This window comes from Cimex lectularius, unplaced genomic scaffold (assembly GCF_000648675.2).
Source record: "Cimex lectularius strain Harlan isolate CLEC.00 unplaced genomic scaffold, Clec_2.1 scaffold204, whole genome shotgun sequence".
Lineage (NCBI taxonomy): Eukaryota > Metazoa > Arthropoda > Insecta > Hemiptera > Cimicidae > Cimex > Cimex lectularius.
This window is the reverse complement of record NW_019392743.1, coordinates 126,878-151,568: the sequence shown is the minus strand read 5'-3', so window position 1 is coordinate 151,568 and position 24,691 is coordinate 126,878. Positions and strand designations below refer to the sequence as shown.

The window sequence follows — 24,691 nt, the reverse complement described above, 5'->3', positions numbered from 1 at the left end:
TCTTAGATTAAAAATGCTTTCTAAAAAGATTTGTATAGAACAAAGGATATTTCAATCATTTATTATAGTAAAACTGTATCAAAGGAAGAAAAAACTTCATTTCATTTCTGTTTTTTTATTTTATGTTTGTATAACAAAACATAAAAATAAGAAATTACAAAAGTTAAACACCTCGATTTGAACAGCATATTTGAACTTGATGACAACTCCAATCGGTTCCAAATCATAAGACCCAATGTATTAAAATTTGCCATGCTCACACTTTTCAAAGTGCCATACGAGAAGAGCAACAAAAGTACAATTGACCCAGAAAAGTCCAATATCAGATGGCACGACGCCAGCAATGCAAGCTGGCTGATTTCTTTCTTCGTGAATTTTATCTGTGGGATATTATCATTTATACAAAAATCCGTCAAAAATATTGCAAACCTTATAAATCACGATATTTTTAGGTTTTGACCTTATACAACTGTTAAGTTTTTAACTTATACATTTTTGTATTTTTTTAAGCAATGTTATTCGTTACATGAGAATCATTGGGGATTCTAATCACTGTTTCCTCCAAAGTCATAATAAGAGCTGAACTTGGTCATCAGAGTATACAAGTGACAACTTCATTTTCTCCAAAGCATAGAAAATACCTAGACATAACCCTTGACCAAAGGCTCAAGTGGAGAAGAGATAAACAACATATTATATAAGGCCAAGACACTACTAAACATTAGCCAGAGATTATGCACCAACAATTGGGAATAAACCCTTGCGTATTGGTTATCGACCAAAACAGTGAATTGCAGCCCAAAACGTTGAATAAGTAGATACAAAATAGATAGAAATGTTACAGACTAGCGCGTCTTCACATAACATGGGCAATAGAAAAAAACCAGGCTGACCAACTAGCCAAAGAAGGGGCAGGTTGCTCATCGATAGAACATTATTTTCTGATAACTGAACAGCAAATCTATCGAAAAGCACTTCGAGTGGTCAATAAGAAGTCTGGAACTTAACCCATCGAACACGTTTTGGACAATCTCAAAAGAAACGTTCCATAGCGAATCCCTACATCCGTTGATAAAAACGGCTGTTTTTAAGGAGTGAGAAATCAAAACACGGGATTTTTTACAAAAATGTTTTATGTGAATGCCATAAAAATTGAGGCAGTAATTTAAGTCAGTGTATGTCTAGTGTACCTTGAATTACAAAAATGTCTTCCCGTGTACCTAGAGTCTGCCAAACGGGTGTGGCTCATACACCTGTGAGCTATATAGTTCCTCACATTTTGTCCACGCACATGCGCATATGTTAAACCGTTTGGAATAAAATTCATAGGGGTTCATCTAGAAGTAGAGTAATCCGCATAATCTCTGAAAATTGAATGAGAATCCGAGAAACGGTTTCAGATCGCATAGCCGTGTATGCGATTGCATGTTTTCACATGGGCAGGCGATACCGTTGATACGATTATGACGAAATTAATAGGGGCCTATCTGGACTATATCTAAACCAATTCACATACTATCTGCAAATTTTATCAAAATCTGTATAATGGTTTCAGAGATACACCTGTGTATCTTGGATTTTACGTTTGCCCATTCGCGGGCGATATCGTCGGCCCTATTGGTATGAAATTCTTAGATTACCATTTAAAAACCGACCCACAAAATCTCTGAAATTTTCTTGAAAATTGGTCTCATGGTGTCGTAGTTTTGTCGGTTTACGAAGAATTGACCACAGAAAGACACACGGAAAACAATTTTCAGAATGGTCTGAAATTCAGAATGCGAGAGTAAATTTTGATTTTGGAGGAGTGGACAAAGGAGGAATATAATAAATGATTATTCGGAAATCGTGAGATGCGGTCTGGTGTGCTGTAGGTTTCAGAAAAATATTAACAAATACATGTAGGATGTGGAAAAAAGTGAATTTATACAATGCAAAAAAAATATGTTTTTTATATTCAGTCAAAGTATTTCTACCTACTCAAAGTGTTTGTTTTCTGCGTAAAACAATATGAGTAGAAATACTTTGATTAAATCTAAAAAATATTTTTTGCATTGTGTAAATTCACTTTTTTCCACATCCTATATGTATTTGTTCAATTTAAACAATGTTTGTAAATCCCAGGCCCTGAAGATGATCTCAATAAAGTTCGAAACGTCGGCACGATAAAGAAAATATTTTTTTGAAACCTACATCACACCAGACCGCATGTCACGATTTCCGAATAATCATCGTCTAAGTCACTAATCACCACACAAATGTTCAGACAGTTCTGAAACGCAAAGTGGGGTAGTTTTCTTTTCCTTTTTTATGATGGTTCGCAACAGCAGAGGTTATATAAACCCTCGAGGTGCCGATGTTTTTGGAAAAAAAATTTGTAAGGATGTCGGGTTCGAATGCAGGGGCGCTGGATTCGAACTAGGGACCTTTACCTTACAGTGATGAGCGCCGTGTCAACGCTTAAACCGTTGAGGTCACCGACGCTCCCTTGAAGTGTCTGTTCATTTCCAAAGACAGCACACATTATCCATTAACAACATGATATGATTTCGTCGGAGACCTCTTATCGGCAGACTAGGATAATTTTTCTTTCAGACTGTGAACCAAATATTCTAAACAAAATGGAATGGATAAACCTTGAGCTGAATAGAACTTTCCGTTAAGCCTTAAATAAAAAATCGAACATTCTTTTAGCAGGTTCTCAAATCATTAAACCACTTGAGCTTTTAAGTTTATATAATTATTGACGAAATATTATCTTTTCTCACTAGAAATTATCCCACTCTAATGTAAGCCATCCTCTGCGTTTTGGAGCAAATTAGCGCCAACTATTCCGGTCAGTAAGTTGATTAAGTTGACTGATTACGGTGACATTTGACGTTCAATTGTATCGTTTATCCGCCAGTGATTAATTAAGAATCCTGGCTTACTATTCATCGGCAACTGACGGCCAATCTGGTCAAATCCGATTTTGAATGACGGTTGGTTCCAAAAATTTAAATATCCAAACCCTGCCCCATTTATCCTTTTCACTTAACATCTTTAATTCTGGCACAAAATTTAAACATCCCTTCTTTTCCCCTTCGAACTTTTTTTTCACCTTACCTTTTATATTTGCAATATTCTTGAATTCAAAACGTATAAGCAAAAAATTACATAGGCATTAAAAGTGTCAAGTCTTACATGGACAGCTTTAGTATTGACTTGATATTTAGCTTATATTAAAGACAGTATTTGATATTTAAGGAAATTACTGTTTTGTCTTTAAAAAACAATTCTAATATTTTTTTAAATATTTATTTTATTTATATTATATTTTTATATTTTCTTTATCAAACTCAGTGCAGTCGATTATCTACAGTTTTGACCTAATTCCGCGTTTAGACGGATTATTCGTTTTTTTAACCAATAGCCTGTTTAAACCTTGTGGTGACCCAGAGGAACCACCACAGACGGCCCTAACCAGGGCCTCACCCCCCTGTCGGTTCGGCCCATGGAGAGAGTCCACATCCATCAGGAGTAGTGAAACGACATATCCAAAAAAAGGAGGAGAGAGACTGGTTCCTAACCGGGAGACAGCTGGATGGTGGAGGGCAAAAAGGCTGACTGATGAATCGGAGAGAACGGAAAAGGAGGAATGGAAGAGGAGAGAAAGGAAGAAAAAAAGAAAGCGGGTCGTTTCGGGACCACCCCACGGCACCGGACCACCTCAGGAAAGGTAGGCAGGCTTCCTATTCTTCTCTATAATTCTGTAATCGATAAATAGAGTGATATTTTAAATTTGAGTTTTACCGAAACGCCCGGTGTGTGTAACGGACACAAAGAACTTGACAGTTCCCTCTAAATATAAATAATTTCAGCAGCGTTCCTGAAGGAAACAAATTCCATTTCTAATTAAAAATGCACGCCGACATTTCATCGCTAACTGCATTTCCGAGTTTTGTAATGAGCTTTTAACGTTAATTACCTTTTTATTGTTTACTAAGAAGTCCATAATAAATGATTTTCACGAAATCCACGGGATGATCTTCTTTAGCTCTAATCTGCCCTTAAAAGTGATTAATGGAGGTTCATTAAGCTTTCGTCAGATCGCGACGTTACGTTAGATAGTCACTTTTCATCGGCCTTCAATAACATTTAGGCAGCAAAAGAACCCGTCGAAAGCCTTTGAAGTTTTTCATGCCAAACTTTTCCCCAAAGCTGGGTTTAATGGGAAGATATGGAAACAGTGAAGCATATTTTTTTTTCAAATTATTTTGAAAAAATGTGCATTATATTATAGAGAAGCTTGTTTTACAAGCTACCACAAAAACCAGGTCGGAAAACAAGTTCGTACCGTGTTTTGATGGTAAATTCAATTAAAATTGCAGGTACTTGTAAACAATGTATACACAACATTTTGTTCCGGCACATGTTACCATCTTCCATCTAATTTTACAATTTCCTCATCCCAGAAGTTAGTTCTCAAGTTTTCCCATTATCAAAGTTTTCAAAGCCTGGAATAAGTGTAAATATGAAGAGTTGAATATAGTGGTAGGTGACACATCCCTTTATTCATTTTTAGTCAATTGCTGCATTTAATTGCTCCAATTGTGGGCAGTATACACTAGAATTAATTCCTTGGTAGGGCAGAAGAAGCTCATAATAAACCCAATCCTACCCAATGCAAATTACCTTCTTGCGATGTAATCCGGCTGCGTTTTCTCCTGGAACAATGTTGTAAATGACCCACTTTTCATTCCCAGATATCAATCTTTTAAAAAATAGATCTTTTATGATGGAGATTGTAGTAAATTCTTCTCAGTCGATATGTGAGAACCTGTATGTCGCTCCATATTCAGCTGCCCTCATATACATTAAAATGGTTGTACGAGGTATGTTAAATGTCTCTGTGATCTTTCATGCCGTCTAGTGCGGGTTATTTTTGAGAAAAACATTAATTTGTTCATCGTCGAACGAACATTCAAGTAAAAATTTCTGCTTCTGAAACGAGTAAACCAGTTGTGACGGTACTTTCTTCTAAAGGGTCATCACCATAAACAGCAAATATTTTTCTAGCTGCCTGAGCTGAGTTTTTCCTTTGTGGTAATAAAACCTATCAATTAACTAATAGCATTTTCTCCTCTAAATTAACAAAACACGAAATTTACCGGTTGAGGGGCGAGCAGTTCAACTTGATCTCGTTTACCAATCGGGCCAAAAATTGGTCACAATATGTGGAAATAATTTCTAAAACTAACGATATATCAAAAGTCCCAAAAATCTTCGAAAACATACGATATGTCGAACTAAACAGACGAATAAAAACACCTTTTCAGAATGTCAGACAATAATGACAAATTAAACAATACTTCAAAACACAAGTAGGGTAAAATTGAATTGCTGAAAAACACAAAAAACAAGCACTTATTTTACAACCAATACAATTTCACTATAAACGATGTAAATTTTCCCCTGGAATTTACAATTTTAAACAATCCAAAAAACGGGCGTCGGTGGCGCAACGGTTTAGGCGTTGACACGGCGCTCATCACTGTAAGGTAAAGGTCCCGGGTTCGAATCCAGCGGCCCTGCATTCGAACCCGAACCTTACAAATGGGCTTTTTTTCAAAAGCATCAGCTCCCCGAGGGTTCATATAACGTCATAGTTGAAATACCCTCGTAAAAAAATGTAAATTAAAAAAAACAATCCAAATAAAACGTAAATAGACCAGGTTATTAAATTTTATTCCACCAAAAATTATGTTAACACACAAGTAAACATGATTTTACTCGTGTATGACCTGAGAGTCTTCTGTATTTCTGCAAAGGATATTTGTAATACCAAGCTTAACTTACTTAACAAAAATTATAGTGAAAATTTGATTAGAACTGTTTGCATCTTTTAAACTTGGATTTTTGGCTGGTACGAAGGACCCTTCTTCAAATGTAATTTTGCCCATACAACGTTGAAGACGACACGTTTTGATCTCAGGACAACTTCTTAAGGCAAATATAAGTGGCGAATGACAACCAAAAGGAGGAAATTAGCCCGAGATTAACTTCCTGCCTGTTTGGAATTCTGGAGAGAGAAACTTGGTTATTTTCCCCTCGGTCGACTCTTTTTTTGTCAGCCGAAAGATGGCTTAAAAACTGATTGTAACCAAGTCGTAACTACGTCCGATTCGATTTGGCGAAAGGTAAAGCAACGAGATGTTAAAAGATTCCGTAAACTGGGCAAAGGTTATAATAAAATCTCAATTTTATTATACATATTTGAATATATTTTATTAGCCGTTTTATAGATTTTTGTGTATAATACGTTGTATAGATTTTTTTTAAAACTTACTTTACATTGTCATTATAAATATAGTCACATCCTTGTGACTGAATTAAATCCTCTCTTGCTTTTTCGATGTAAATATTAGGAAACTCTGTTTTCATCAAAGGTAATCCGTTCAAATCAAGACCAGTTAAGTAAATAATGGAGCCTAAAGAAAAAAATATATAATAAAATTTTCAACGGTTTAATCTAGTCGTTAATAAGTATTAGCGAATCCGTAAGTTTTTATTAAAAAGAACTTTTAACGTGCTTCGGCAAAATTATGAAACCATTGTTTGTTTTTTCTCAAGTATTTAATTAATTAAAAGCTCATAATGAGATATTTTGGTGGCCATTTTCTAGAAAAATCTTTTTACAAACTTCTTAAGAAGAGTTGTAATTGCTTTTAAGTTTTTGTCACCTACAGTTAATTGTGCTCGTAAATTTACAAATCATTAGGTAATGTTTAATTAACGTAAGGTTCTACTCAAACCGGAGGGGTTATAAAAACATTGCTTGTTTGATGATACAGCTAATTAACTGTTTGTAAAATTAATCAAATCTTTTCGTATGTTTAGGGAGGCCGCTGGCTTGTAAATTTGACTGTTATCCATTAACGAAAGGTGTTTTCAAATCAACCCTTACGTATTCAAATGAAGTTGTGACTGATTGATTTTCCGTCTACCCTTCTATTATCTGAAGTATTAGTCATTGTCTTCATTTTCGGTTGTTGTGAGTTTGCTCTCTGTGGTGATTGCCCTTTTATATTGTATACTGTAATTTGTAGTAGGGTGCGGTTTTGTGTTTGACGGTGTCGCGGTGGCTTTGTCGGTTGTATACCGCGGTTTTACTCGCCTGATCTGGGTCGATTGCGGTTTCAACTTACAGCGCTAAAGTAGTTTTGTCCCCCTTTTTTTTGAGAATTTCAATGGGGGTAAAAGTTTTTATGAGCGGGCAGTGAGTTTTCACTCAAGTTCACGAGTAAAATCAATTCCTCCTGATTATCAATTTTATAATAAGACGACATTATTTACAAAAAATTGAAATTGTGACGCAAAGGGAAGTCAAAATAATTAATGGTAATGCTAATGAGGATACTACAAAAAGGGGGTTTGTGCTCCCCAGGCACTGCAGCTTTTGTACCTTCCTAGTTCCCTAATTCAACGCAATAGATTCAATCCTTCTTCTTAGAACTATCAGGTCATTGACTGTCGCTGCTACAATTTGATTCCCTACGTTTTTTCCGTATGTTAGGTTAAATCTCCATTGAGCCGTTGCTTCACTTTCGACGATGATATGGGTGGCTGTTCCTCCTCCTCATTACAGAATCTGCAGATGGGATCATCATCATATATGCCTTATTGTGTAGATGTTTTCTCAGATGCCATTGACCCGTTAGTAGTCCTATCATTTCTCTCAGGATCAAAACTGAGTTTGTCAATCTTAGTGAGGGTTGGTTCATCATAGTTTTATTGTGTTTACAGTCGCTAGAGTTTGTTCAATTCTCCTTTTGTTTTGTTTGGATCCATTCTGCGATGGAAGATTCTATATTTGTTTTTGTTATCCCAAGTATAGGTTCAGGGCCTATGGTCGTGCACATCCTTCTCTAGTTGTGTTTCTGTTTTTTCGTCACCCAAAATTCCTCTGTGCTCTGGCTCCCAAGATATCATCAGGTTGGTGTGTTTCCTCAGGGTTTGGAGATTTTGGATTAATTCACTGACTAATTTTGATGTTATTTTTTTTACATGCTAATGTTTTCATATCTACTTGGCTATCAGATCTCATGATGATCATTTTGCCATCGTAACCTCTTTTCTGATTTTCTAGGGCACAAGCTTGATGGCATGTATTTCTGCTTGAAAGACCGAACTGTTCTTCGGTAACGATTTTGAATGCTCATTTCTTGGGCTTGTACAAAAAAAAATATGCCTTTGTTTGTTTTGAAGCCATCTGTATACCATATCATTGTATCTGATGCTCTCCTGTGTTCTTTTTCTCCTTTGTAGTCCGTTGAGACTTTATAGGAAGTTGTGAAGAATGTTTCCGGGATCATATAGTCCCCATTTCTAAGATGGGTGTCTGATCTTATTAATTATGGTTGCGTCCCCGATTTGTGATTAAAATAGTTACTTTTTAGTAGTACAGATTTGTACATGGAACCAAAATTACTATTTATCTTTCTTTTTCTAATTTTTATTTCATTATTTAATTGACATCAAATATGTCTTATTGACTTTTCAGTCCTTACCGCAAAGGAGGGCGACGATCCATATGAGGAGAATTGCGCTTTTTGCTCTTGATGTGGTCGAGTTGAATTTGAGAGGAAAGCAAATAGCATACCATCTGTCCAAGGAGATGAAAGTAAGCGTGAGTACGCTAACAGCCACGCTGACCGTCTGAAACAAAAAAATAGAACGCCTCTGTTAAACTTTCGCCAGCAGATTTATTTCTTTTCACATTCAATTATGCTTTATCTGAAGATATATTTTTTAAAAAGATTATTACCAAAACCATAAAAAATTGACTTTTTTATCTCAAATAAAAAACCTTAATTAAGTGTAATATATTAATTGGTCAAGCTGACCACGAAATTAGTGAATTTAATGATTAAAAATTAAGTATACTTCACTAAAGCTCTCCGTGGCCATTTCATTTGTCGTCGAGAATCCAACCCGATTACACGACATTTGAAAAGTGGCAAAATGAAGGGAAAATTCAAAAGGTGGGGTTGAGATGGGAAGTTAGTGTTCGAATAGATCGAGGTCACGATAGCTCAAGTGGTAGAGCAGCGGTGTATCTAGCCGAAGGTCGTGGGTTCAAATCCCGCTCGTGACACTGACGTTTTTATCTCAACCTATTTTATATTTATGACCACAGGACTAATCCGCGAGATTCTATTACATAATAAAGGCTGGTAGAAAGCATAGAAAGTATTAGTTTCAGAAGGTTGCTTCTCCTTTTGGCTCTGCACTTCTCATTATTTTTTAATTATAGAGACTCCTACTAGAACGGTTTTTTCCAGTGGGGAAAAGATCAGAATACTGATCTTTTTATCATTCATACTACCAATGCCAAATTACACCTCTTTTTCCCCTTGCTTCAACCATGGTCCAATTTCCAAATTTCTGTTCCCCATTCCTACACTATCTTTGTTTCCAGGTAGACTGACGGTTAACATGGAATCAGCATACAGCAGAAGTAGCGCAAGGTCCAAAAGCGTAAAAACCTACTGTCTTTATATATGTTTATTAAAAAGATATCAAATTGTTTTTACGAGGCTATTTCCACTACGAGGTTGTATGAACCCTCGGGGTACCGGTTTAAAAAAAAAGCCCATTTATAATTATCAGTACGTTGGGTTCGAATGCAGGACCGCTGGATACGAACCCGGGACCTTTACCTTACCGGCGATGAGCGCCGTGTTAACGCCTAAACCGTTGCGGCCACCATTTAAAACGTAGTATAATGTATAATAAGGAGTGTGCACAGTATAGCTCAATAGATAAATTATTATAAGGGAAATACAGTATTTTTTCTAGACAGGTACATGGAATTGAATAAAACAAGCGGTCTGAAGTAAACATATATCAATAAAGACAAATCGGTTAATAGAAAATGCATTCATAATGCAGGTACAAACTGGGAAAAGTAGCTAACCGTGAAAATAAACTAAATCCTTTTGGTCTTAATGTTTACTCATTTTCTGTCGTTCTATCACTAATAACATTTAGGTACTTCAGGATCGGAATAATATATTTATTTTTATACCCTTTTTCTCAATAAAAAAATAATTATAGTCGACCTTGGATAAGTTAATCAACATAATATCCACACATAACATCCAAGTTTTTAATCAGTTGCACCCTCGTACTAGTAAACATTAACCATAATAACAATTACGGCTGATAAAACATAAAAAATTGATATTCTTTAAAATAGAATAACCTTTTTTAAACATAAAATAACATATGCATAAATAAATTATTTATAACAAATCCAGAGTGTCTTGGCTTAATGGAATGGATTTCGTGTTTTGTTCCTTATGTGATGTAAATCTGTCTGGCGAAATCATGGTCTTCATCCTTCAAATTGTTTAGAATTATCACTACAGCAAAATGAATCAACTGGAGAAACCGAGTTGCAATCTAATAAAGAAACAAGAAACTGACATTTTAACCAAGAATTGCATTTTTCTAAAAAATTTGTCTCAATGTTTGAATACTATTTTGAATCTATGTTGAAAATAAATGGATTCTTTATTTCCGTTGTGATTCGAGAATGTTTATCGGGAAATCCCTGAGACTGTATCGGGATGAAAAGAAGAAGAAATTGATAAAGGAAAGGTAAAAACCGTGTTTGACGGATTGTTAAGGTGGAAAGATTAAAAAAAATTCAAAATTTCCTTAAGTTTTTGTTTATTACTATTAATCTTTCCACCTTTCCAGTCTATCAACCACGGTTTTTTCCTTTCCTTCACCAATTTCTTCTTCTTTGAAAAAAGTAATTTTTTACTTATTACTTTACTTACTGTAATAGTAATTACAAAGGAATTACACCACTAAAAAGGATATTAAATGAACTACGTTTTCTGCAATTTGCCGGTCTCTATGTTTGGATATAGTAGTTTAGAATCACCATAGTAAGTTTTTCAACATTGTAAGAAGAATTTTTTTCAAAATTCTGACTACTAAAACAATTATTTTTCCCACGATTACAAGTTTAATGTTAATCACATCTTATTGGAAATTTAACGTAGTTTTCAATGGTATCAACGGATTTGTCTAAAACCTTTTTTTTTTTTAGTTATCATTGTTTATTTGAAGTAAGGTTGTGAAATCTTAAAAAATCAGAAAAAGTGAAATAACTCCGAAACTGTTGAGATTCGGGCCATAGTTAATTAGGACTTTTTGGTTATTTACTACTGCACTATTTAAATGTAGAATTTAGAATTTTGTGATACGAGTAACCGAACACCCAGTGTAATAACATTTTCAATATTTTTTGGTTTATTGCATATTTAAAGGCATTTGTAAATAAATAGATGCATTTAAAAAAAATTCTTGAAGCCAAAATAAAATATGTTTAAAAAGAAGTTTTTGCCGCCTCTGAACTCCTGCGGCGACTCATCACTCAAAGAGCCCTGCGTTCAAAACTCAGCGGTCCTGAATTCGAAACTAACGGGCTTCCGAAATGTTTTTTTTTCCAGGGTAAGAGAGAAAACTAGAACCACCGGGTTTAAATGACATTTGCAGTAACAAACCTCAGAAAAAAATATTAGTAACAATAGAAAAAGCAGATTAGTTTATAATCCCGACAATCAAACGACAAATGATAATACATAAAACATAATTAAAACTAATTTCGACGTACGGTATTTTAACAGTTGGTAAGAAACTTCCATTGCCAAACAATTCCAATACTTTCAATCCAAATTTTTGAGATCAAATGTGCATGAACCTATAAAGATGGAGACAGAAAAATGGCTTGGAAAACTCGAGCGCTGGACGCAAGCAGAAGGATTAAGTGCTTCTATACCATGGAAATTGCGGTTGTTGCCACAAAGGTAAGCACTTTACTCGGTGCCTCTTCGCGCACTTCTCTTGGTGGTTAATTACGGTTATAAAAGTAAGAGGTTCCACAAAAGATTTATTACAGGTGGCTGAAACATAATATCAATCCCCTTATTCTCAAAATCAAGAATAGCCAGAATAAAAGTTAAAAAGGTAAGCCGCCAAAGTTTTGGCGTAGAAATTGAATACGTAATCAAAAACTGTAATTTGTTACAGGGGGAATCATCAATGACTAATTGTTTAATTTTAAGTAGCACCCCATATTATTCTCTTGAGTTTATTAAACTATATTTGTTTTCAAGAAAATTAAAAAATCAAGAATATTGGTTGGAAATAAAGAAAGCTCGGTTAAACTTTTAAGCAAGGAAGATCGTGATTATTCTTATCTTTCCCAAACCTGTTTAAAAAATCTTATTCAAACATTTGTCATGTAATATTAACATTGATATGATTATGAGAGCGAACTTTTAATTTACAAAAGTATTCATTATAGTGGTGTTTTGTAACGATCGTTTAGAATTTCGATAATCGTTGTTTCGCATCTTCGTTTTGTTTACCGTTTTCGAATTAGTTATCGGCAACTTCGAATAACTTTGGCCATGTTTTCAGTCCGCATTTGGCTTTTATTTTGTGTTAAAGTTCCTCGCATAAAAATGAGTAAGTACATGCGGTTCCATGTCAAATGTCAGAAGTCTATCGATGGAACGGGATTATCGATTTTGAAGAGATTCAAACTTTCTAACTATTCTTATAAAAGTCTTAAAATGAGGTATTCCCCGCTGCGGGAATCTTCGAGCAAAATCTCTTTCAGCACTCAATACACATGCTGGTTTTCTCTGCGATCGCTGTCACGACAATTTTAAAAACACAGAACTTTCCATCCCTATAACTTTTGTATATTTGTAAATATAAACAAATTAAAATAAATATAGGCAATAGAGAGTGAGAAAGAAAAGTTATAGAAACTAGACTAACAATTTGTATAAAAATTGTTCCGGCACTGGTTGGTTTCTCTCCCTACTGCCTCCTGTCATGACAGATCTGTTAGATTTGCATATAACTTTCACTAGTTTTCGTGGTCCGCTTGACCAATTAATATCTTTCAATTAGTTAAAGTTTTTAGTTGAGATAAAAAAGTCAGTGTCACGAGCGGGATTCGAACCCACGACCTTCGGCTTGATACGCTGCTACTCTACCACTAATCTATCGTGACTTCGATCCACTCAGACACTAACTGCCCATCTCAACCCCACCTTTTGAATTTGAAAAATGGCAAAAAGGAGGGAAAATTCAAAAGTTTGGGTTGAGATGGGAAGTTAGTGTCCGAGTGGATCGAAGTCACGATTCATGACACTGAGTTTTTTATCTCAAATAAAAACCTTAACTAATTGAAAGATATTAATTGGTCAAGCGGACCACGAAAACTAGTGAAAGTTATATGCAAATATAAGAGATCTGTCATGACAGGAGGAATTAATTGAAAGATATAATTATACTATTTGTTCAATGTATACTCTGTACTGATAGCAATAAATTAAAAAATGCATTTTGATAGTTTCCGTTATTTTTGAAATTATCGGCGTACTTTTCACATGAAATCGAAAACAATAAAAAATACCAGTTTTAGATACACTCGTAATAAAACAACCAAATGGCACATTAATCACAGATTGGTATCAAAAACCAAGAAAAATATCGCTACCTCAACTTTACATCACACCATCCTCTTCATACCATAATAAACACGGCCAAAGAACAATTTCATAGAATTATTACCCTAAGCCAGGGTTTGTTATGTTCTTTCACCATAAGAACATAAAGATATACAAACATATCCTACATAACAATCAGTACCCTAAACACATAATCTACAGAATAGTCAACAACTACGACTCAACACTAACAGCATCTACTATTACTGATAACGCTGCGTCAATTCTATCAAACTCAAACAAATCAACATACTTATCCATGACATTCATTCACGACCTATCACACAAATTAAACGCATTTCTCTCTTATGATAATTTTAAAATAGCGTTCAAAATTTATAAAACTATTCACTCTTTTTTCCAAAATTAAAGATCCTAGAGCAGTAACAAATAAGTCTGATGGAATTTACAAAATCAATTGTATAAATTGTCCGGCAACTTACATCGGATAAGAGGGTAAAATAACATATCTATTATTACAAAAAACCAAAGCAAAATTCTACAGCACTGGCTACCCACCATTACGAATACCAACACAACTTCGATTTCAACAATCCTAAAATATTAAACACCGAACAAAACAAACATAAACGTAATTTTTTAGAAATGCTTTCCATCAGCAAAGATAAACACGGCATCAATTACAGAACGGACAAATGCAAACCCAATCACAGCTAGGCTAATAACATTAATCAAATTTAATATCAGTAACATACATCTAACACACAAAACATATAAACCGACATATAAAACATTCATTGCAATCTTCCCTTAAAACAATTCTACATAGTCTAATTCTTCAATAATTTATCTCTCCTTTCCCAAATAATCCCCGTCTGTAATAATCCTGAAAGGCTAACCAGGCCCGAACGACAAACCATTACTCATTTTTTCCCATTGTCGTCTACTTTCACCTCAAAGAAGCCGACTGCTCATAGAAAAAATAGATTTGTATTCTCTACTTCCTTCCCGACTCCTTCAAAATCCAACATATATAAACTAAAAACATTAATATCTTACTAACACTCTTAACACGATACACAACAATGACACAGAAAACACACTTTGAGCGAGTACAAATAGTTTGATTAAACCTAAAATTTCTGTATTGTGTACAACTAATTATGGTTTTTAGTTGAGATAAAAAAGTCAGCGTCACGCGCGGATTCGAACCTACAGCCTTCGGCTAGATACGCCGCAACTCTATCTCTTTAACAGCACGACACGCAAGCATGGCACAATTACACAGAAGACAAACACTTTGAGCCCTGAAGATGATCTTAATAAAGATCGAAACGTTGGCACGATAAAGAAAATGTTTTTCTGAAACCTACATCACGAACCTCATCTCACGATATCTGAATTACTATCGATTAACCGTCACTAATCTCTACACATATTATTTTAAACTAGATACATGTTCAAACAAGGTCACATTCGTTGTTTATTTAGCCTTTTTAGAATTGTTTCTCGATGTTCATGAGTGACAATAATAGTAACAATAGGAAAAAATAGATATTTATGATTGTCCGCATTGTGTAATTTAGCTCTTAACATTAAGCTGTAATTTCGGAATGGTGCTCTAACCGGCCATAAGAACGTCTGGATTCCACCTCGGGCTTACTGCAAATAGCAAAAACGGCTGGACATGGAAATAAAATATAGACCATTTTATCCTAGGTTTCTAAACAAGATGTAATTACTATATAGTTTAAAAATAAACCAAAAAGTTTTTCTATTTAAATTTAAAAAATGAAAAAAATGAAATACAAGTGTTTTCATAAAGTCAAATCTAATAGTATCAAGATAAATAAAAAGTAGTTCGTACAATCCCAATTCTCCGTGTTAGAACACACTTTTCCTTTAATTTAAGAGAATTTTTCAATCTCTGTTCACATTGTTGAGAACGTGATCTTCCACCGGTAGAACATGTATTAGTTCTAATACGTTCTAACTTTTCGGGCAAAAGGTCAATTTCCCCCACGAGTGACATATATTGGTTGAAATACCTTCTAACTTTTCAGGCAGGGGGTCACCTCCCGAGTGTCCGGAGGAATTATATGTCTTTAATCTACTTTTTCCTTCTCTGTTGAATGATTTTAGCCGAAAATAATAAAATAGGCTATGCGTTGTCCATTGTAGAATTGCGTATATTTTCGTTTCGTTTATCTTTCGCCGGTGGGAGGTGGTGTTTTTCTGGAATATCTGAACCTGCAGAATCGATAAAAAAAATTGCCAATTTTCGGTCACTATCATCAGATACCCAATGCACGAGTGAGAAAATGAAAAGCTCAGCAACACTCTCCGGCCTGGCACATTATTGCTGCTACAGCTTCATAACTGTACTTTTTTTTCTTTTTTTTTGAGAGAGAGCGAGAGAGCGAGAGAGAGAGAGAGAGAGAGAGAGAGAGAGAGAGAGAGAGAGAGTGAGAGAGAGAAAAATGGAATAAAGAATGTCTCATTTATTGGGTTGAGTGCATTTTTAAGAAAATCCACCACTTGGCTTGTTTGTAGCAAAGTATTTTGGAGAAAAAGAGGTGTCTTTAAGAGATATTTATATACATACCGAATTTCAAATGTACATACATGGTTCATAAAAACGTTAGATGTTCAAGGTACCTTGTAGCGTACCACTGGTTCTCTCAAAAACTAGTACCTACAAAAACAGTGATCACAGATGTTAAAATATTAACGAAAGTTCTAATTTTTAAACCTTTAAATCTTTTTTAACTACGGGTTTTTTAAACATTAGTAAGTTATACCTTGTTATTTCGAAAATTCACGCAAATACAAGGGAGAAACTTTCAACTGGAATAGCTTGGAATAAGCTTAATTAAGTTCACAATCTGAATGTTTCAAAGAGAGTTTCTATAATATTGCAGGGCTTATTAAAGTGTTTGTTTCTCGACAAAGACTTTTCAACGTTGATAAAGGATCATACTTTTAACTAACTTCAAATCTTGATCGTCGAACGTGTATAACGACTATACTATTTCTATTTAATTGTCTTATGTATAAACAGTTAATAGGGTTATCACTGGAGGGAGGGCTATCGCCAGTTATTGCAGAGATTTATTTAAAAATTTTAATATACTTAATAAAACTAAGTCAAGAGTACAAACGTTGCTATCTGTACAGGACATTGAACAAATAGTTTAATTTTATCTTTCAATTAATTACATTTTTTAGTTGAGATAAAAAAGTCAGTGTAACGAGCAGGATTCGAACCCACGACCTTCGACTATACGCCGATTCTCTACCACTTGAGCTATCGTGACTTCGATCCACTCGGACACTAACTTCCCATCTCAACCCCACCTTTTGTCTTTTCCCTCCTTTTTGCCATCCAAAAATGGCGATACCTCAAGTGGTAGAGTAGTGGCGTATTTAGCCGAAGGTCGTGGGTACGAATCCCGCTTGTGACACTGACTTTTTTATCTCAACCAAAACCTTAATAAATTTAAAAAAATCGTTAATAGATTTTAATAGTTCACATCCAAATTTAAAATTTACAGTGGAAAAAGAAATTAATAAAACATTACCGTTCCAAGACTTGAGGATGATGAGAAATTCAGAACAAAAATTATCCTTTCATTTGTATAAAAAACCTGAATGTTCTGATTAAATTTTTACTCAATGCATCCAATGACAAAAAAAAATTAACGTAGTACGAAATATGGCTAAAAAAATGCTTGAGCTATGTGATATACATTTTCGCAAGTGTAATTCGAAAACAATTAAAAAGGTCTTAAGAATAAACAATTACCCTGAAAATATAATTAATAGACTAACAGAAAAACAAAAGATATCGTATTATAATTGTATAACAAGTAACAAAAAATAACAAAAATAAGATAAAAGTGAAATAAATATAATTATTGTATTGTACTGTAATTGTACCATAATATATGGGAATTGGTTATGTAGACCAAAGGGAAAATTAATAAAAGCATGCAAAAGAGAAAACATATTAATAAAATTTAATTTCTACACGTACAGTAGTGGAAAGTACATAACATTTTACCCTCTATAAAAGAAACAGTAAAAAAATTATAACAGTGGAAGGCACTTTATAAATTACTATGCTCTTGCGAAAAGGTATACATTGAAAAAACTGTACAGTTTTTGTATAAAAGAGTTAACCAACACAGATAGATGTACAAAATAAAAGCGAAAAACTGGATTGGGACATTATGCAACAAAAACTGAACATAAAATTAACTTAGATGATGTTACGATTCTAGGTAAAGAAAAGAATGATGCCAAGCTAATAGAACAACAAAATGACTATATAAATTTAGAAGACAATAATATTAACATATAACAAGCCAAAAATAAAATTTGTAAACAATATAAAAATAGTTTAAAAATGTACAAATATCGACAATAAAACAATTTTAAAACACTTAAATAAATTAAATCTGAAAAAAAGTCGTGTTGGGAGTACCGACACACAAGAATGACAAATCCACACGGAAAACAAACACTTTGAGCCCTGAAGATGATCTCAATAAAGATCGAAACATTGGCATGATAAATAAAATGTTTTTCTAAAAACCTACGTCATACCAGACCGGACCTCACGGTCTCCAAATAATCATGGGCTAACGGTCACTAAACACCACCCGAAAATAATAATTAACTTAATAGTGTAAAATAATTGGTTAAAAAAAATCGTAAATATAAAAGTAATTAAGGTAAAATCAGGTATAATAAAGAACATGTACATTAACATCACACAACTTGAAATTGAAAGAGTACGTCATAACTCAAATAATAAAGGTAACCAGTATAATGGTATAACACATAAGAACTTTCGATCCTAAAATTGAAACCAGGTAGGTGTCTGTTTAAGTTGCCATTTTGCCATGTTTTATATAAAATGATATGGAAAAAATTGTTCGTAATATGTAACTTTTAATTTTTATTATGTAGACTGAAGGGGCTGGTGTCCGCGAAATCGATTTCAAATCAACATAATAAAAGGATATTTTGAAATGGTCCTTTTTAAAAAGATAGTTCCTACTCACAGTAAGTTGTTTTCCAATGAGCCGGATTTCGAGCCCTTAGCTCATCATCAGGTGGAAGGAGTTTAACAACCACGTCTCTCGACATGAATTGCAAAAAGACTTTTTTTGTTGCAATTCATGTCGAGAGACGTGGTTGTAGAAATCCTTCAACCTGATGATGAGCTAAGGGCTCGAAATCCGGTCGTTGCAAAACAACTTACTGTGAGTAGGAACTATCTTTTTAAAAAGGATTGAACACCGCACTCACTCCATCATTCACCATTTCTATTTTGAAAACCGACCTAAAAACAATCTTAAAATAAGCGAACAACCAAGAAGAAATAAGAGAAGAATAAATATTTCCATTTAAGATTTCATTAATTTTCCACAATCCGGCCAAGGATGTTTTTTAATTTTACTTAATATAATAATAATATAATTCTTACATGGCCGGGGATTTTACTAATTTCCGTTTTGCGTTCAAACTCAACCTTCTGTTTTAGAAAAAGTTGACGTTTCCATTTTCGGAATATTTTAGGTTTACTATGTTGAAAATATGAAATAAAGGATGGATATTGACTATTTTTAGGTTTTAATTCATCTACATCAGAAATGGTAACTTTTCAGGATCAAAAACTGCACCTAGACGTTTTGGAAATAAGGGTGTCAAAAGATATCGATTATTTCAGAAGAATTTGAATGTGTCAATTTATTTGCGTTTTTGTTCCAGGAATGTCGACTAAAATCCGAATAAAATTTTAGGCTCTTGTTCTTTCCTGTTGTGTTCTTAGTTGTCCAATATATATATTTTTTTAAGTAATCAAAAATATTCTAACATTTGCAATATTCTTAAGATATGAAAATGTATGCAATATTCTTTAAAATATGCAGAATAATTTATTGAAGGAAAGTATGACCACCTTTCAAGTTTAATGTGATGTATGATCAGTATGGACCAGGGCTAGAATAAAAACAATATGTGCAGAATAAAAGTGGAATTGTTGTTGGTCATTGTTCCAATGAGAGAAAAAAGGAAAATGAAATTGCATACATATCTAGGTTTAACAATAATAGCAAATTTGAATGAGTAAATTGTGACCCTGGGTGATATCACAACTCGCACGACTTCGACCAACATTTCCTCACCCACGCAGGTGAAGAAAAGAAAGGAAATTGGTGTACAACTCAACTAGTAAGGAAAAAATAATCTGGGCACTGAAAGTTCTGAGACGCAACAAGGTACAAGGACACGAGTATTTACTCCGGCAATCAAAATGTTTACTCACCTTTCAAGCTGAAGTTCGACCAATCGCGAGACGCGCTCACTCCAATTTGAACAGAAGGAACGAATAAAACGGATAGACGAATAAATAACAAAGGAATGGATTCGTACACCATCTGCACCGACTGGTTCGGAAGTGTAAAAACAAACCTCACGCTTTGGGGACTTCAAAACGTCACGTATCGAAGAAAATGAATGGGTGACCTTGACAAATAACAGGTGCTTCACGATCTATGGAAACAAATGTACAGTGACTAGAAGAGATGTTTTTAGACTAGGAGGTAAAATTCTGAAAACGAAACCCTGTAGATCTCTTATTAAAACGAATAATAATATATTAAAAAAAAGACTTTTCCATTTGTGCTGAAAGCAGTAAACGTGGTATACACATTGTTTGAAAGTACACGCATGCAAATCCTTAAGCAACAAACACGTTTAAAAATTGATTTTATTAAGTAGAAATCATTTCGTTTCATCTGTGACATTTTTCCGTGTTGCTGCCTTTTCAATTACCTTTTCGCAGAGCTCATTGAACGATTTTCAGACGCTTCTTGCTTATTGAATTCTTTCTTTATCGAGGGTCGTCCAATGTGTGAAAAGGTTCGTTCTTACGAGTCGACCGATTTGTCGCTCTCGTTTGGGGAATAATGACAAATAGGCAGGCGTGTTTTGATCACAAGAAAAATGATTTTTCAAACTTGTTTACGACTGCTGTCGCCATAGAAAATTCCTTACAATTTGAGAATAACTTATTCATTTAAAACCTTATGAAAGATTAGGTTGCATAAATTGTTGACAGCATTTAATACACAATTTAGACAATATTTAAAAAAAAAGGTTGTTATAAAAACAGGCGTATTAAAAATTATTAAAGAAAAGTACTCACGTTACCAGCCATTATTTTATGTTTATGAAACAATATTACACTGTTATTGCTTTTATCAGAATGGTATGGTTTGAAAAATGTGTTCAACGGACAGGAAATTGAATTCAACAGGCCATTGTTAAACAGTCTCAGGGGGAGGAGGCAAAAACAAAACCTCTACTAATTAAAAAAAGAAAGCTTGATTTGATTGGATTCTGTTTAATTATTACTAAAAAAAGTTTTTTTATTTTTATGTCTTAATTTATCATTAAATCCAGCATAGACAGTTGTATACCAAATGTGTACCAACTAGTACTTTGGCAAGGCTAGTTTATACAGCTTAATTAGGCAAGTTTTTAAAACCCGAAATACTGAATAAATAATCAAGTTAATTATTCAGATATCGCGAGATGAGATCGGGTGTGATGTAGGTTTCAGAAAAACATTTTCTTTATCGTGCCAACGTTTCGATCTTTTATTGAGATCATCTTCAGGGCCTGGGATTTACAAACAATGTTTACATTTAACAAATACATTTAGGATGTGGAAAAGTGAATTTATACAATGCAAAATATATTTTATGTTTAAACAAAGTATTTCTACTCACTCAAAGTATTTGTCTTCTGTGTAATTGTGCCATCCTTGCGTGTCGTGTTGAGAGTGCCAGTGAGATTTTGCTGTTTCATGTTTATATATGTTTGGTTTTGAAGGGGTGGGGAAGGAAGTCGGTATATATCATCATATAATCAAGATAATAATAGACCAATTCAAGTACTCCAACTTATAGACATAGAAATTTGAAAAATAAATACATATAACGAAGTAATTAATGATTAATTTCCATTTAATATATATATATTAAGCGGAGGTGTAACAATCTGTATTTTCTCATTATTTGTAACAAGGGAGGCTACAGACGTGTACATTTTTTTATTATACTAGTTCGAAAAATATTACAGGGTAAAAGCGTTCTTGCCAATGGGCTGTAGGAGCCTAGAAAAATGCAAATTGCATGTTTGTGCAGTGTGTTGTGCATGTATTTTAACGTTAAGATATAACGATAAACTTTTTTAAAAATTTACGATAAGACAATAACATTCGGTTTCAAATGAGATCAGATATATGTTAAAAGTTGTATGTCTCACTTCCAGAAAAGTGAGCCAAAAAAATATATTTACGAAAATAAAACCAATTCGCATTCGTTTTAATTGCCCTAATTCCCGATTCAATGTTATTACAAACGTCATAAAGTGGAATGTCTTCTCTCTTTATAAAGAAGGTTTGGTTTTATTGCCTTATAACTTTGAAAAATAAAGATCAAGTAACAACAATAAAAAACACTCAAACGTCTATTTGTTATGTTAAAAATTTTTATTATTGTTAAAAAGTTATTATTTACGGTAGCCAAATTTATGACATTATGTGTTATTAGGTTATTTTGTTATAGACCAACTTCGCTCATACTCTGATTTAAAATTATTGGATTGCTCGCAAATTGCTGCGCCTGCAATAGTGATGTTTTTCTAGCGAGAATTTGTGCTCTAAGGGAGGCAAAATAGAGCCAAAAATTAAAAAAAAAAATACAATGTTGGATTAACTAAAGGACCGCATACCCAATATGTCAAAAACAGGATATTTGATTTAAAAATTTCTAAACTACAGGGTAAAATATTTTCTGTAAATATGCGGGGTCGTTTGGCATTTATCAACAATTTTTGTGATTTTTCGAGATAAAAACCACTTTCCTAAGATTTAGAACTGGATAAACTACACGTAATGCCATAAACGTCGCGTTCGTAAATAAATTAAAATCGGATATATAAAATAAAACTGTTGAGGTATTTTGTTGGTTGCATACTTTTCTCACATATAGTAATATAAAATATAAACTTGGTTGGCATTTGCCTGAAGGTAGAACAATTCAGCATTCCAATTATTATGTGTTATGAAATTTTAAGTAGAACAACCTGACACCGATATGAAAAATTTACATTATCAGGCTGATTCCAACCTAAAAAGTCTATTTTTTGTTTTGCTATAAAAATTCGTATTTGAAGTCTCTATAGTGTGCTTAAAGCGAATCCGAATTGGGTTTTTCAAAATATTTTTGTTCTACTTTACTCGGAAGCATCATTACGTTTTTGTAACTTTTTATATGTTTAATCTCGTTCAATACGATCTGTCGTATTCTTTCATTATCCAAGGTAAAAAACATAATCGAATTATATATATAATAACCTTGAAATACATATTCAAAAGGCAGAAAAACATATAAATTAGTTAAAACAGTTTTTCCTAGGCACCTAGGGCCGATTGACAAAGACGGTCATAAGTTGGAAGTCTCCATTGTAAGTTCATTTGATGTATTTACTTTGTGAAAATTGTATGCTATTCAGTGTTTCAATGTCATACGATTGCGCATGATTACTTTTCTCCATCAATGCCAAGATGAGAGATTGTAATCCTGTAATCTTTCCTGTCATTTAGTTTTTGTGCATTATACAGACACATAAAAACAATGAAGGTAAAAGTCATTTTTCTCCTCGTTTACACGAATTTCAGAGAGATTTTGATTTTTCCTAATTTATAAATGCGGAGAAAACCATTCTTTGAATCATGCCCAATGATAACGCTGGTTCGTTTCATTTTTGCGAATTCTGCTGCGTCAATCGCGAAATAGGAGGAAAAGCGGTATCATGTTGCAACATTGCTTCATTGAAGTTGATCAAAGCGGGCTATTTTGCTTTTAAAGCCCAATATATTCTATCCGGCTTTTTGTTATAAAGCTCAGAGCCTATAGTCCTACCATGTGGAATAAGCTGAACGTAAAACAGTACATACTTCCACCGAACCTATATTGCTTATCCACGGGTGGATTTTTCACAAAATTGCGATTTCTATCTTTTATAATTACGAAACTATTTCAATTTTTATTAGATACAAATCTTGGCCGGATATGTGTGACACAAAGAAGCCTTCAACGGCCGCTTACGATGGCATTTAAAGATCTATTCAGGGCAATAATCACCGAAATGTTAATTTTTAATATACAATTAATAAAATCCAATAAACATGAATAGAGGGGCTGATGGCGAAGTAGCATCTCCATCGCACCTCGTTGCGTGCGTGATTTGGGTCTACGGCGGAAAACTTTTTAAGTACTCCACCGACCCCAAATTAGATTAGTTTGTTGTAGTCAACAAGTAGATGGAGGAATATCGAGTACTCCATCTACCAAACAGTATGACTGCGAACAATGTATATAGGGATGAATGTATTTATTGGTGTGATTGTGTATAGAGTGTGTAGCGGTATTTTGTTAGTGCTTCGGGGCTAAAATGACCAAGCTGTCAGAAGCCCCTGTCCAAAAAACAAACACTTTGATCTCAATAAAGATCGAAACGTTGGGACGATAAAGATTAGTTATACGTCACACCAAACCGCATTTCACGATTTCCAAATAATCAGTAACTAACGGTCACTACATACCACACACACCTTTTATAATCTTTTGTACATTTTAATCCAGTTTAAATCTTTTTACCCATGGAAAGACATCACCTTGAACCAGAACTTCGCAATATTATTGTGAGAATGAGTCATCGAGGTCACCGGCAAGTGGACTTCGAAGGGGCAGTTGGTGTCGTCAGCAGAGCGTCGCCTCCTGGGCTATAGCCATATTCCAAGAGACTTGAAGTGCCAATAGGGTGCCTGCTAGTGGATCTCAGCGATTACGACTTTAAGACAGGACAGAAATATTGTCATTGCTGCAAGATTTCCATAGTGCCCGCCAGATCCTAAATGAAGTCAAGATGTTTTGGCAAGGCCTTTATCAACACAAATGATTCGTAATCGTTTGTGGGAAGCTCACATCACATGCCACTTTGAGACGACCTGCAGCAACAGCCTGCCACCAGCAACTCAGGAGAATGTAGTGTAACGAGTACCTAGA

General features: G+C 34.1%; 1 protein-coding gene across 2 annotated transcripts in view; it reads right to left on the bottom strand.

Annotated features, from left to right (window-relative positions):
- LOC106663660 (orexin receptor type 2-like) overlaps window positions 1-24,691 on the bottom strand; it is a 155,284-nt gene that overhangs the window by 19,411 nt on the left and 111,182 nt on the right. For both annotated transcript variants that reach the window (XM_024227126.1, XM_014388667.2), the window contains exon 3: window positions 8,550-8,697. In XM_024227126.1, coding sequence (XP_024082894.1) covers window positions 8,550-8,697 — 148 coding nt within the window. The remainder of the gene's footprint in view (window positions 1-8,549; window positions 8,698-24,691) is intronic.